General features: G+C 49.6%; 5 protein-coding genes across 5 annotated transcripts; 1 reads left to right on the top strand and 4 right to left on the bottom strand.

Annotated features, from left to right (window-relative positions):
• Positions 1–113: 113 nt before the first annotated feature.
• On the bottom strand, positions 114–1,604 carry TbgDal_XI8280 (hypothetical protein, conserved; the record flags this gene model as incomplete). Its single annotated transcript, XM_011781671.1, has 1 exon — positions 114–1,604. One exon carries the CDS (start codon positions 1,602–1,604, stop codon positions 114–116), a length of 1,491 nt encoding a protein of 496 aa, XP_011779973.1.
• Positions 1,605–1,696: 92 nt separating this feature from the next.
• Positions 1,697–1,999, top strand: TbgDal_XI8270 (hypothetical protein, unlikely; the record flags this gene model as incomplete). Its single annotated transcript, XM_011781670.1, has 1 exon — positions 1,697–1,999. The coding sequence occupies one exon, from the start codon at positions 1,697–1,699 to the stop codon at positions 1,997–1,999; it is 303 nt and encodes a 100-aa protein (XP_011779972.1).
• A 45-nt stretch (positions 2,000–2,044) lies between these two features.
• Positions 2,045–3,568, bottom strand: TbgDal_XI8260 (hypothetical protein, conserved; the record flags this gene model as incomplete). Its single annotated transcript, XM_011781669.1, has 1 exon — positions 2,045–3,568. One exon carries the CDS (start codon positions 3,566–3,568, stop codon positions 2,045–2,047), a length of 1,524 nt encoding a protein of 507 aa, XP_011779971.1.
• A 1,219-nt stretch (positions 3,569–4,787) lies between these two features.
• TbgDal_XI8250 (hypothetical protein, conserved) lies at positions 4,788–5,591 on the bottom strand (the record flags this gene model as incomplete). The annotated part of the gene is made up of 1 exon (XM_011781668.1): positions 4,788–5,591. The coding sequence occupies one exon, from the start codon at positions 5,589–5,591 to the stop codon at positions 4,788–4,790; it is 804 nt and encodes a 267-aa protein (XP_011779970.1).
• Positions 5,592–6,201: 610 nt separating this feature from the next.
• TbgDal_XI8240 (neurobeachin/beige protein, putative) lies at positions 6,202–15,330 on the bottom strand (the record flags this gene model as incomplete). The annotated part of the gene is made up of 1 exon (XM_011781667.1): positions 6,202–15,330. One exon carries the CDS (start codon positions 15,328–15,330, stop codon positions 6,202–6,204), a length of 9,129 nt encoding a protein of 3,042 aa, XP_011779969.1.
• Between the last annotated feature and the right edge of the window lie 87 nt (positions 15,331–15,417).

The raw sequence follows: 15,417 nt of genomic DNA, 5'->3' as shown, positions 1-15,417 counted from the left end.
GAAAAACATTTGCAAGCCCGTACACGCAGGAGCAGCATCGGCATCTGACCCCATCTCCTATTTATTAAAACATACATGTCCGGGGCATATCTCGCTCCAAGCCTACAAATGGCTTATTTGAGCCCCTCCAGGACAGTGTAGCTGCTGGATCTGGCAAAAACACCGGTAGCATTACCCAATGTAATTACCTGACCAGGGCAAAAAACACCAGTCGTTGAACAATACCCTCCCAGGCATCGCTGAAGAAGGGAGGGGGCATACATCGCAGATGAATTCCCTAAAGTAATGTTCACTTCCGGTCGCGCCAAAACGTTCATGCCGGGATGTGAGTAATGGAACGCAGCTGCAGATGATGCCACAACATTTCTGCGAGCCTCTCGTGCAACGTTAACATCCTTCGTCGCGTACGTCATGGCCACACGCTTGTGAAGTCCTATAAGAGCACCTGCTCCCACCTCACTATCCAATTCCACGTCGTCCACCAGTAGCTGAACAGTGCCGTTCTCAGCCACACTGATACCCTTAGGCGCACTGAAACGAAGCTCCCCGGTTCCCGGGTTGCCGATAAAGGAAACAGGGATACAGAAGTCATTATGTTGCAGACCAAGAAACACTCTCGACGGTTTCCCCTTCATCTCCGGTGAGCAGTACACGTCATGAATAACATCTGTAGCCCTTCGACCCTCCAAAGTTTTGACGACAAACACGCCTTCAACTTCGCTACTGATGGACGTTACGGCTACTTTCCCAATGGCAATAGAAGGGACCACACTTAGATTATGTGCCTTGACCATCTCACTACGGAGAACAATACCAGCGGCACTTCCTGTATACACACGATCATTTAAGAAAAACAGTGAATCTCCAATATCGTTATCTGATCCTTTTTCCTCCTTAGTCTCGTCACCACTATCTCCAGTGGTACCTGCAGATTTCTGAACGGCTGGATAAATACCTCCAGTGAGAGGGCATCCGCCCAATCGTTCGCTTAGAACCTGCAAATGTGCTACGAGCTGCCGCTCATACTGCAACGTTAACTTATTATCCATGAGCGCAAAACAAATTGCAGGTGACGGACGGTGAGCTTCTGCCAGGTCATCCTCTTCGGGTATCGTATCAAATGTGAAGGTGTCGCTCTGCAGGTCAGGTATGCAACCCAACATCACCTGCACGAACCCCCCACCAGGCCGCTGCAGCCGTGTAGCACCTCCAATCATGTGCAGTTGTTGTGGCCGTACAGTCGACGGTGTGACATCGTTGACCTTGCAGAGGTTGTACCATACAACCTCAGGTGCATCTATCATCCCTGCGTAATCCATCGAAACGTTCATAAAGCAGAAATTCGGAGTGCTGGACAGAGCGGCTGCCGCAACGTCAAAGGCTTCAGCAGCGGCTATGCGTGGTCGGTGGTCAGCACTGCTGCCGCATGCAAACACAACCGAACGCTCATCGACAGCCTCCTCACGTCGCCGTTGATCCCTCTCATCAGCCGCGATAGCGTCCCTAATAGCTTCTGGGGTCTCAGTTGAACTTGATAAGCGCCGTGAAAGTGGCGGCTTCGACAGCACCAAGCAGTTCCACGGAATGCAGTAGAAACGGCGCATTGCTTGAAACCCTTCTCGAGCCTTGCCCTTTTTACTTCCTTTTACAGAAGTAACACCCTTCCTTTCAACCTTCCGCACAGATAGTATACCCTATGGTTATTGTTATCAGTCTATTTCGTCAAACACACAGTATACAACTCGTGCGCGCGTTACATGAATATCAAAAAAGTTTGGGACAGAAAAAGAAAAAAAACGATAAAAAACTGAGTGGCCAAACAACACCTAACCAAGTGTTAGCCCCCAAGAAGATTATGAGGTTGCCGGGCATTCAGTCATGCCAGCCCCTGCCGCAAACCCGCAAGGACCCATTCCGTTACACCGCTTGTTCGGATTTGGTCTTTACCACTGTTGCTCTAGTCGTAAACTCTACATTGCCATTTCCCCATATTGCTTAAAGGAGGAAACGATGAAAAGCGTGCTCATACCCCAACAGGAATTGCCTACCTCGTCATGTCGGAGACGAACTTGTTGCCCTCTACCGCTGTCGTGTACTCACGTCTTCCGCCAGTAGCCCCGCGCCCAGCAGCTTCAACTACAGTCAGTAGTTTTGACGCCTGGATCAATGGGTTGGGACCTCGTATCACGGCATCGTTGAGGCTGATTTCATCTAGGTACTGCTTTAGCAACACCTGCAGCTTCAGATTTTCTTCCTCGAGGTGACGCCTCTCTTGTGACAGAGCCACGTTGTCGAGCACCACCTTGTTGTACTTCGTCCAAAAGCGCTCCAGGAGGCGCCAGTCCTCCGAGAACGCCGCATCATCGGGGACAGAGGATTCTTCACTTGGCCTTCCTGCATCGGTATTTGCTATCAAGTGTTTAACTTCTTTCTCAATTTCGCTTGTTGTAATGTTCGAGTTGCAAGAGAGTATTTGCTCCCTGTCAGTTTCCAGCGGCTTTGCAAGTTCCACTAGCCGGAGGATTTTTTCTGCATCCTTTACCACACCACGCAGTTTGTCTTCAACGTCCTTCGCACTCTTGATCACTTCTGCAAGACGAGAGGCTTCCTTGCTCCTCCAACCATGCATCTTGCTCTTCAAAGCCTTCAAATGACCGATCGTGGCGTCACGCTCCTGTTGAATGACGGAGTTCTTCTGTTCCCATCCCTTCGCATTGCGCGCTATGTTCGTCCTCCACGAATTAACGCTCTCCTGCAACTTCTCAATACGCTGCGTCTGTGAAGCGATGCGCTGCGTCGTTTCTGCATCTTTCTTCGACTTGTCCATGTAATCCTTCATGCTCACCTGCGCCGTAGCCATAAATTCTTTGTACCTTGTGTCTAACTCTGAGCGGATAGCTTCACTTGCTCGAATCAGTTCCGCTTCCATCTGTTTTCGGTCCTCCTCCATCTTTTCTAGAGCAGTGTCGTGTGCCTCCGAAGTATTTTCTTGCAGCTTCTTTTCTAGTTGCTCCGCCTCCTCAGCCATATTCTCAAGAATGAATGTCAGGTCGGCCACTTCATACTCATGCTTGCGCGCAAGTTCCAATAGTTCTCTGTCATAGTCAGCCTTCATCTCCTGGAGGTCCTTCTCAAACTCGCCCTCGAGGTCTTCCATACGTGTGCTCTGCATTTGAATAAGAGAATCGACAGTTCGCATGTGGGACTGAAAGACAAGGCGATGCTGCTCCTCAGCATCCACAAGCTCATCAAACAGCATATCGATTACTGCATTCTTACGGTCAAGAGAGGATCCGAATGCCCTACGCACAATTTCAATTTCCGCTACAAGTTCCTTGCGCTTGCACTCACGCAGGAAAGAAATCCATCGGGCCTCGACAACAGCAGTCGCGTTCTTTGTCATAGTTTCTTCTTCGTTCTTCATCTCCCTCAGGCGTTCAACAAGTGCTACCTCTTGACGTCTACGCCGTTCTTCCTCCTCAACGCGCATTCGCTCAGCAACAACAGGATCAAGTGTCCTTCTCTTCTTGGAACCCTTTTTTTTCTTCCCCTTTGCATCGGCTTGCATACCTTCAACTAAAGAATAAGAAAAACTGGAATGTTAAAGAAAAAAAGCAGCGAGCAACACAACACGCCGAACAACAATACGTCAAAGTGCAAAAAACCTTTGCTACAGCTGCTTCAAAACACAAACAAACACAATAATAACGAAGAAAATACCTGATGAGGACCCACAAGATCAGATGGAGGGAAGTCAACATTACAGTGCTGTACTGACCCGTTACCGTCAGCCAACAGAACTGACACTGACACTGACAGTACATCACTGGAGCTGCGGTCCATCTTCATCGTTCAACGTATCTCTTTTTTGTGCGCTTGTCCGTCCGAAATCAACCCTGTATCATGCGTTAGAACGCCACGCTGTGTAGGGGAGTGTGGCATGCAGTGAACGGTTTGCGGGACATGGTGGGTTGCGGCAGATGCAGACACTGGTCGAACGGTTTACTCCGGGATGGCAGTCTTGCATATCAATTGTAACCACAAATCTCCCATGAGTGTGCTGGCGCCATGTGGCTATTCTGATGCAGCTGTCAAGTGGCATAATCTCTCTCAGGGTGTCTGCACTCCAGATTACTCGGGAAGTCACCTTTCTTCTCTTGAGATGGTGGGTTTGCACCACACGCTGGTATGTTCCTGTATTCGGAGTTGAAGGTGACAATTTGGGTTGCAAGACCTCTTACGCGAAAGGGTGCTGAGCCAAGAAAACCAACGAGGCTCACGCGTTACTGGAAAGCACCTCAGCTGCCAGTGAATGGCTTGGCACAACATAGATTTTTTAACCGGGAAGAGTGCGGCACAGGCGACCTTCAACTTGATGTGACGAAAATTCGGAAACGAGAAACCCCTTTTCTCGCTCTTCATTTCTATCCCTTTCAGTCCATGAGATATCTAGGGGTGACAAACGCGTAAACTAAATGATAATCAGGATAAACCTTCGCGAAAACAAAAACGCTGAGAGGGGTATAACATCAAGGCGCGCATTTGGGACACCAAATATGAAGCAGCAAGAGAGTATTAAACTTTCTCAACGACGTATGGAAACGACAGTTGTGTTTCAACACGGGCCGCCCCCTCACACGAAAAAGGCATCCGCAAGCATCAATATGTTTTGAGTAACATAGAGCAGCGAGTCTACAAGCCACTAGCACGAATTCCATGGCGAGCACGACAGAGTGGCATGTCCAGGTCTCGCTGGGCGTAAGTAAATTGCAAGGCAAAAATATTATTTAGACGAGGGCACATTCATCCTCTTCCAATACTGAATACCAGTTTATGGGCTTCCGCCGAAAAAGAAAGTAAACATTCTGCACAATCCCCTTGTTAAAGGGGTTCGCTGCCCTTGAATCCAGATATGTGATGCGGCCTCTGGAAGAGAGCTCCCACGTTGTCCTGTTGTTGAGCAACAGAGTGCAGTGCAACCCAAGCAAAGAGAGCACAAGTACCAATTGAATGGTGGTGTATGCAACAAAAATAAAGGGAACGATATTCCTACTGATGACGCGGTCGAGGTCTGTGATATCCCCGAGACTAAAACATTTAAGTAGTGCCGGTGGTAGAAGGACAAAATAAGGGACTGCAGACGCCAAAGTAAGAACGAAACGCAGATGATTGAACTCGCCAACACAACCACCAATGCAGTAACAATGGTGATCGTACTTCCGGACACATCTGCCGCACTTGTCACAGTGTTTGGTCCGCAGGGGCTGCCACAGACGACACACAGAACACCATCTACGGATCGCCCTCTCCCTTGCCGTTGAAGGCTCCTCCGAAGAAGTCACAAACCCCGGATCAGACCCCCAATTCCACAACATAAATGCGTTGAACAGCACCGCCGCAACCATCAAATGCGTCAAACCTGCCAGTCCCTCGGGAAGAAACAAATAGAGGACGGTAAACGTAGCTGATTGTGAAGCGACAAGTCCTGCAGCCGCCACCAGAGAAATCCTCGTCGCGCCAACACTTTGTACACGACCCTCCGAACGGTGAAAAATGGAGGTCCGCCGCCGCCACGGCGGGAGCACGGGCATGGCGCTACATTAGATAACAGGAGAAGCTGACAATGAACGATTTGGCATAACAGATTCGCGCACACGCACAGTGGCACAAGCAGACGACAGGCAGGGCCCTAAACAAAGAAACGACAAAAAATAAGGGGGGAAATGATGGTACACTTCACACTGACAACACACAGTAAATATTCGCTGGTCATCGGCATTGATAACATTTAGATCGTAGGACTCGACTAATCGTTTCTCCGCGCAGACGTTTCCGCAACAACAAAGCGAATACTCACACTTTCACAAAAGGACAAGGATCGGACGATGATGAAAAGTTCAAGAAACAATACAACTCGCCCGCACAACCAGTTACCTAGCATCATTCACCGAAGCAAAGAAAATTAACTACTTAACGCAACAACAAAGTAGCGCCACAAACAAAGAAGGACGGAGGTTGGTGAATGTAAAGCAGGGAAAAGCAAACTTAACTTGGTTAGGGAGTAATGGCGATTGAGGAATATTGCATCCACATACAGAACCGCCTTGTCTCGACACCAGAAACATGCACGCGCACCTGCCCTGCACACGCACACACAAAAAAAAAACGTCCCTGAATACGCCACGCGGCCAGCTCAATGGGTTACTGCGGTGCTACCTTCCATGTAACAAGATTTTCCCTCCGATCACAAGCAACGAGAGATTGACCATTAGGACTCAAAGCCAACGACTCGATGCAGTCTTCGATCCCAGGATGGATAAGATCACATGACCACTCTAAACTATTCCCCTTCAAGATGTGAACTACACTCCCTCTACCAACAAACACAATATCACCGACTGAAAGAATGGCAGTTGCCGGAGTTTCCCCCAGCGAGTAGAAACCCAAAAACTCACCATTGATGGAGTACCGTCGGACTTCGTGCAAACCAGCGAGCGAACCACCCGCTAAAATAATGTCCCCATGCTTCGCGTTCACAGTGATGAGATCAAAATACCACGACCCACTGCTACCCTGTAGTCGGTGGTTCATGACACTTTTCATCGGAAATTTGGAGTACGCTGGTGACATGAGATGATTGGGGATAGTACGAATTAGCACACGGCGCTCCGTATCCCACAGTGCGACGTTGCAATCCTCGGAGGATGAGACCAAAATGCCCCACTCGCTGGACAAGCATAGGGCAGTCACGCGTGCGGTGTGACCGTAAAGCACACACAAAGTCCGACAAGCTGTCTGGCGGCTTTCAGTGAATTTGAGTTTACCCTGTAGAAACCTCTGGAATACCTCCTCCCCACCTAGCCGCACTCCCTTCCCATCACGAAAGGTCAACTCAACTTCCAGAAAAGTGTCATACGTCATCGTTAGCATGTGAATGGCTCCAGACTCCATCCCCACGTAAACATTTGGTGAGTCGACCGTTAGAGCTGTTATTTCCCCATATCCGACATGAAATGAACGTGTCTGGTGTGACGCATCCTTGCCATCGACCAAAACAATACAACTGCCTTTGTAACGAAGACAGTCCCTAACCTGTTCGTGAACCACTGTGAAGGGAAAAACACCTTTCGGTAGCACCAAGGGCCGCACTTGGCCATCTTGAGCTTTGCGTTCGGTGCCCTCATCAATACTGCTTCCGATGCCGTTCAACTTCGTTCGGGGAAACACAACAGTGGTCCCGCAGCTACGTTTGCAAACGCCCGCAGGGATGAGTCGTCCCGGGTTCAGCAGAACACAAAGGGCCAAATTTGATGCATCGCAGCGGAGGGTAGGACATGGGCTTTGACGGAACGTGATATCTGCTATCTTCCGCCGTGATTTGTGTGGCTGGGAGAACAGCTGCAGTGGAGTTTGCCCAAAGCAGTCAATCTGTGTTTCGTGACTGGAACGGAGAACGTTATCACTGATATTTGGGAGGTTCACAGAACCCTCGTAGGTGAGAGGATGAAACGTGTTCAGTGCTGCGACAGCCTCTTTTCCTCGCTGCCTGAAACCAAATATTAAGTCTATCCACGAGTGCAGATTTTCTGAGACGTAACAACCCTCCAGTGCTCTTCTGAGTGTCTGTGATAACTTGCGAGGGGTAGACGCCCAAGGGGGTAATTGCACATCATTAACGACTTCCCCGTCCTGCTTCGTTCCGAATGGTATACGGTTAGCATTAACAAACAACTCGGGCAAACAGTAAAACTCTGGTAATAGTTCTTTTACATCTTTACCACAGGTTGCTATCGCGTAGGCTGCACCAACAGAATCAAACACACGACCCGCATCGTCCAGCTTGGAATTCATCTTCATAAAAAAGTCTGAAAACGGTTGCACACGAACAAGGTAATGAAGAGCGCCTCCCAAGGGTGAGTAGTGGGAACCGTAGTGATAAGGCGACCCGCAACACGATGCTTCCACAACCATGCCCACATCCGTGGAGGTCTCCGCATAAGTTTTAGCTGCCCTTTGGATGCCCTCCGGGGTTTGAGCACCTATCGGCCTCTTGAGGCAGCGGTACGTGGATGGTGACGTCAAATCCAACGTGAGTGACGAAAAGTCAGCCACAACATGCGGGAATACCGGATACTGTCGCATATCCCCGTAGCTCCGACCCGCGGCAAAGTTGAGGTACATCAAATAGTGGAAGTTGGTGATGCGTCCTTCGCGCCACCAATTACACCACATCTTCAAGTTTGCCTCCGTTAACACCAGAGCCCTATCAAGATAAGGACATGCAACGGTAGTGACGATATCAGAGACAAGTTTCATCGTGTCCTGAGAATGAAAAACCAAAAATATACTTTCACCAGTCGAAAAAAGGAGTTCAAGCGCAGATGGCTGAAGCAAATTACGGCGTGGCCAAACTGCCCGTAAAGAAGATACAGCAAACACCCTCTGGTAGCGACGCACATCTCCATTGCAAGCCACCGTGTCAGACTCCTGGTCGGCCGACGCAGAGATACACGGAAGACCTGAAAAACAACTGCCTCCGTTGCCCTTCGTTGCCTGTGTCGCTGTAACCCCCCTTTCTGTGGCATCTGGGGACGGTTCTGATTCGTCGTGAACGTAAGAAATGGTATGTGGCGACACGTACAGCGTAATGGGAACCCGGTCCATGGGCAAAACCAAGACACACTTTGCCACAAAAGGCTGAGGTCCATCGCAGTGGACTCCGATCAACTGTGGAACGGCCGTAACAGAGTAAATTTCCAACAGCTGTGTGTCATCGGGGTAAGAAATGTCACCTCGATAAACGTATGGGAGCATATCGCCTTTGGACTTCACATGCTTAACCCTCATGGCATGTGCAAAGCGACGAAAGCGAATGCGCTGCCACTCAGGTCCCGTAAAACGGTCGAGCTCCCACTGGTTCATGGGCACAGGGGATGCAACATAGAGATTTACACTTTGACCCCACCATGGTGTTAACGAAAAACGATAGGCTGCATATGCAGCGAGTACTGCCTTGCTTTCCCCCTCGATACATTTTCGATGAGAAGCTACTTGCCGCAAAACGGAGCGGCAGTACTGCTCTACAGCCAGTCCACTTTTTTCCCGATGCTGCAATGCCTGTTCAGCACTTACCGACAAAAGGGGAAGAGCAAACCGCTCACTACATTGATTAAGTGAAGAAAGTGCAGTCGAGTGAATATCATTGATGTACCTTTCCAGCGAAGCCACACCACTACGCGAAAACTCCACTTCCCAATGTACGCTAATACCATCACCCCCCTCTGGTAGAGGTTTTAAGGCGGCACCTCCGATACTCATAGCATTCGTTTTGATGTTCGAATCCAGTTCCGCAACGGACAATGGAGTAAACCCCCCCTTCACGTTAGACCAAATACCGCTGTTGTACCGCACAAGACGGCATATGGACACCGCCATGTTGTATCGACTAGAATTCTCCAGCCGAGATTCACTAAGAAGACTTGATGCACCTCTAGAAACGATTAGCCATGGGGCGCTCTCCCTCACCGCTCTCTCATAATCCACTTTCAGAAGCTCAGTAATTAAAGCACCGGGAGCGAATTGCAAATGCTTCCAGTCGGAACCCAATGGTGGTTCAACCAACCTCTCTCTCTCCTTCCAAGTCGAAAACTTAAAGCCATAACTGGCGCTGCCGCTACTTGCAACATATAGAAGAGCAAGCTCTTTCATAAGATCTTCTCCGCTCGTGTCTGCGTCATTTAGTAGGGTCACTGCCACTCTCCATTGCAGTGTCAGTAACTCCTGAGAGATCTGCTTTACTTGCTTGGCGTGAAGCCCAGTGGTGCTAGCTTGCTGCAACTGGAAAAATAACCTTTGCCCACCTTCAAAAAATGACATGCAGAGGCGGGCACTAAGGTGGTGGTCTCCAAAATGAATAGGTTTCGAAAACTGAGCCAAGTAAGCCTCCGCCGCCGCATGGCAAACGCAACTCTCATCTTCTACTTTCACCTCACTAGAGAGCCGATAGTCTCTTTCACACCAACTTAGAAGAATCACAACAATTGCAGTGGATTTTAGGAACGAAACATAGCTCATCAGAAACGCTCCGGTAGCAGTTCCCTTGTCAAGATGCATGCTGTAGGCACGTAACACTTCAGATGAATACCGGTAAGCCCGGATTAACGCGCTGCTGATGCAAGCATCAAGCGATCCCTCACGCCCAGAACGTTTTAATATCGACGCTACACACGTTAGAGAGGCTAGACCCACTTCACCTAGGAGATGGCCACAATTCATGTCATTTCTCTCACACGAGACCGAAACCATTCCCACACACATACGGATCACCAACCTCACAAATGACTCAACCAAGGAGGAGCAATTGCCCTCTACCATATGCAGCACGTGCAGCAAGCGGCCATACAACAGAGAGACAGGGAACCCACCGGTGTCAAGAGGAGAAAGAAGCCCACCCTCAAATGCGCCTCTTTCACACGTTATCTCCTCGAGCAGTGACAGGATACCCAACCGAATTTCATTTGGGACGTGGGAAAGAAGTGTGACGAGAAAATACAGAAGCCCACGAGCTCGAGTGGTGTCACCTGAGGCCGCGCTTCGTTCAATGATCCCCACAATAGTAAGAAACTCCTCCTCAGAGAGCAAGTCGTCAACCGAAGAGAGGACTCCCCTCACCATGTACTGGCTTATTACGGCGTCTAACTGGGTCCTAGACATTGGTGTGCGTGAAAACAAAGACAGTGCCTTGCGACGCACGGCCTCGTGTGAAGACTTAAAAATGGCGGTAATGTCTTCAGCTAAACTCGCAGATTCATTTCCACAAAGAATAACATTCTCGTTCATTAAATAAAACACAGCCTCTAAGAGGCCAATCACCCACTCTATCGCCGCGGACGTCAAGGGTTTGTCCAAAGCGAGCAGCGCAGTGGCCGCCTTCACAACCCTTCTCGCGTGAGTCGCCGTTTGGCACAGAGCCGTCAGAAACTCTGTGGCAAAGGGAATGAGAGAGGTATCCCAACTACCAACAATGCCTTCTGAAAAGTGTATGTGAAGATGCAAAAGAAACTCCTCCAAAGCATTGCATTCGCCCTCAGTTGACGCAACATGACGACCAGCACCAAGTATTTGTCTGTTGAAACGGCCATACACATCGTCAAGGATATACTGACGCAATTTACCCACAACAAAGCGAAAAGCACCGGTATCCCTCGCCCAAACAGTAAACTCAAGAAGAAGTGGTAGAATATCCATACGGGTGATGAGTCGGTCACCGACAACATCGCACAAGGAGGATGCCGTTGTCTCTGATACATGTATCCGATGATAAAGCAAGGCTTTGACTAACGCAAGGAGATGGGCGTCCCCACGTTGGGCCTTAGGGCAAAGTAGATTGTTAGTTGTGTGCCATTTAACTGCAGCGCATGCACATTCCCACGCCTCCTCGAATGCCCCCGAGTGGGGAAGTTGCAAGGAGGAAAAACACAAGAAGAAAGGTGGACCACCTAGCGCATCCAAAATGGAATACAGGGGCGTGCTGCATATAAACTGTGGCGCATTCAACAGCGCTAACATGTCTTCCCGCGCAACCCCAGAGTTCTGCAAATCGGACACGGAGCGCACGCCCAGAAAAATCGGTACAGGGATCCGTGTTCCACTCTTTACTGACCGCGCAGAAGCCGGTGGAAGCGTCTCCTCAGCGCTGCTGCCCTGCACTTTTGGTCTGTCATTGGTGGGTTGAAGGTATTCTGCGTTCGACTCGACGCAGAGGTCGCCGTTGCGCACGCCAGCGACAACCACCTGTCGCTCCCTTTTCTGATACACTGCAAAGGGGAACGTAGAAGCCAAAATGGCATTCTCCGCGTTGGCGTAACCCTGCGCCAACCACGGCACTGCCAATCGCATAAGCTGCGCCCCGTGTTTTCCTCGGTTTCTCTCAGACATGTAGGCCAGCGCCGGAAAGAGATTATTCACAAATTTCTTGTCCATGAAATGGAGTGAAAACAAGGAGTCACTTCCCATGGCAAAGAGCATCTCCACCTCAACCCGCGAGAGCACTCCACCGAACGCGCCAAGCGAACCCAAAAGAAACCGCCGCGGATAGTTAGTTGGCGGTCCATCCGTCATGACAAGCGAAACCATGTTTACCTCTCGGAGCAACTGACCGCCCTTACACGTTCCATGACACCTTATATCACTCAGCTTCATCACTACTGATGGCTGGGCATCGGCTTGACTCCCTGTGTACAATGAAAGTTGAACGTTCAGCAAATATTTAGGGTTTCTACCAAATGATTTGGTGCGCTTTTGAGACACTAGCATCGATACCATGCACCACCTTTTGGTTGGTATTTCATCATTGGAGAACAAAACGTATTCAGAATGAAGCCGCTGCTGCTGCTGGTTTCGATCTTCAGCTGACCTCAGTATCACCCGCAGGTGCAACGTTCCTTGGACAGTGTAAACAAGCTGAATAAATGCGCTGTTTCGATTAAAAGCTATTGACATCAAAATAATGTCTACCTCCTCAACTGTATGTGGCGACTTCGGTTCGAGGAGAAACCAAAGAACAAACGAAAAACACCTGTCGGACTTCACCCTGCCAAGGAGAACAGGGATATCAACTCCTCCACCAATGCGTGGTCCCCTCACCTGTAAAGCCGCAGTGTTGTTGCAAAAGTGCGACTGCGGCGTACACCCTGAGGAAACACCGTAAAACAGCACCGGTCCATTGCTTGGGAGAGACTGACGCAACAGGGTCTTTAAAGTAGATAGCACTTTCACAGTTGCCTCGTCGTTGTACAGGACAGAGGAGCTATCGCGGTCGCACAAGCATAACCGGAGAAGGTATAGTACGGATGCGCAGTCCATCCCGTATACCCCCATTTCATGCATTGTTTTAAGAAGTATCTCATATCTTTCAAACGAATACTCGCAATCATCGGCAGCCGAAACGGCACAAAGGCTCGCCAAGGTGAGGGTCATCTTACTATCCATCAAGATGTAGATGTTTTCGGACGAGTTGGAAAAAACATTGAACCAAAGCTCCAGTACCGACGCGCCAAGCATCGACTTCTGAGAAGTATCCGAGAGCTGTAGAAGAAGCCGCTGCAGACACCAAAAGTACCCAATGTGGACAATCCGCTGCCTCTCGTGAAAAAAAGAAACGTCACCGAACGACGTGTTAAACCTCCATGAATGACGATGCACAGCACCCCATCCTGCAAACCATTGGGCACAGTCACCTCTGTTGGCGAAGAATACTTCGTCAAAAACAACAGATGAGGTGGACGATGCCATCGCAATAAGGGCACGAACAACCGCAGAAGTGTACACCCTACACCGGAGAAAAGGCCCCCTAGCCAATACCCGTTCAAGTTTCGCGGGTAGATCCCTGAAGAACGTACCTGTTGATGTAGCCTGAATGTAACATAGTGCATGGAGTCCAAGAACTAAGAATTGGCAATAAAAATAATACACGTTCGGTACGACACTGCCTGGATTCACATCGAAGTCGCCTACCTCCAATGGTTGCGGACCTAAAATTTGGGAAGGTACCCCAAAACATTCTGTAACCGTCATCTGTGAGTCAAACGCCCGGCACATGGCAACACACAGTTTCTCAACGCACGTTACGAGGAAGTCAACAGAGTCAGCAAAATGCGTTAAAGACGACGAAGCATGCGCCAGCAGATCTATCAGCGCCTGCAGACCCCAGCACCCGAGCCGGATGGAATCAACTGAGCAAAAATCGCTCCGTGTGATGAATTCCCGCAGCCCGGCATAGATATTAAAAGTTGTTTCTTCATCATCTCTACACATGGTCGAGAGCAAATCCACACACAACATAAGCGTCTCGCGGCCGTTCTTCGCCTCAGTACCCAACAGCTGGAAAAGAGTGTTGAGAGTAAGCATGAATTCCCTTCGTAGGACGGGAACATTCCCACATATTTCATTCATCATTTGAAGAAACAAATACACCTCAGCGGGATCCTGTGAAATGGCTAACCTCCCTTCCAGCCTCTCGAGTAAGTGAACGGAGAAGAGCCTTGTGAACGTAGACTCTGCATTTACGCGGCTGGTTAAGCACATGACAGCCTGGACAGTGCATCTCGATATATGTCCCCTCATATCACATACGAGCTCTACCACTAGCGTACAAAGTTGGGTAGCCCCTTCAGTTTGCGCATCGTAAGCCCCGTGGCAGCTGCAAACTGTTACACACAAACGGACGATAGCTAATATCGTTTTATCACAGTCATCACAAAATTTGGCATACTGCCTCAAAACGGCAACCAGTGCTGCACTCACGAGTCCAGCCGACACAACGTCGTCGCCCCCCAGCTTCAGCGCCCGGACGAGGAGTCGGGCAAGGTGAGTAAAGATAGCAGGACGAAAATTCATGGCGATGGAACAAGCTTCCACAAGCACGTTGAGCCCAAACATACCTATTGTTGCCGTATCATCCAGCGGACCGACCTCCAGATTCTCAGCCTCCCAGTGGCAGCCCCTCAGATACATGTAAAGTGCACTGCTGGGCCCCCGTCCATTACCGGGAAAAGAAAGCAATAAGCAAAGAAGATCAAACACTACGGTAGATTCGGTACTCAGAGGAAGACTCGGATCTTCGCATGTTCCGCACCACGTAAGAACCACGGACAGGCACGTCGAAGGTCCGTCCAAATCGCTAAATTCCTTTATCCAAATGCATGTAAAGGCGGCCGTATGCAAAAGTATCTGCAAAATAACCCGTAGCACACAAAGGGAAACGTCAATTCTGCTCGACGGGGAACCCTTCAATGTATTGAAAAGTATTTTTATGGGTGATATGTCTGCTCGAACGAGACGAGCACAGTTCCGGGCATCAGAGAGAAGATTAGAGACTGCCCTCGCAAACGAATCATAGCAAGCACGGTAGGTAGCAGCATCACAATCCAACTTCCCTAACCGACCAAGGACCGCGAAGAATGGCTCCAACTCGGTATGGCTGTCTTCACCTTTCGTGAGATGATTCATGCATTCGCATGGGCTCGAGTTGGAAGCAAGCTCCACAACCCTCAAGTAATCCTCGGGTCTCCCACCTACCGATAAAAGACCTTGAAGCTTTTTCTCCGACCCTAATACCCGGGCGACAGTGGTAAGCAATCTAGTCCTTCTCAGAGAGTCCCACACCAGCAAGGAGTGGGGAGGGCATGCAAGAAGCTGCGCCAGGAGGTGCACAGTTCTCCGCTCTAAGTCTTTAGCATGAGGATTGAAGTACAGCCTCCTGACCGATTCTAGATACTTCACCGCAACGATGTCTTCGGTTACGCGGTGCTCCCCACCAACCAAAGCCATTCTGCGTTCTACTAAACCTAGTCGTCAGTATCAAAAAAAAAAAAGGAAATGAACAAAAGTAATGCAACGATGCACCAGCAGAGTCCT

This window comes from Trypanosoma brucei, chromosome 11 (assembly GCF_000210295.1).
Source record: "Trypanosoma brucei gambiense DAL972 chromosome 11, complete sequence".
NCBI classification, from domain to species: Eukaryota; Euglenozoa; class Kinetoplastea; order Trypanosomatida; family Trypanosomatidae; genus Trypanosoma; species Trypanosoma brucei.
Note: the sequence above shows the minus strand (reverse complement) of the source record. Positions and strands in the feature narration are given on the sequence as shown.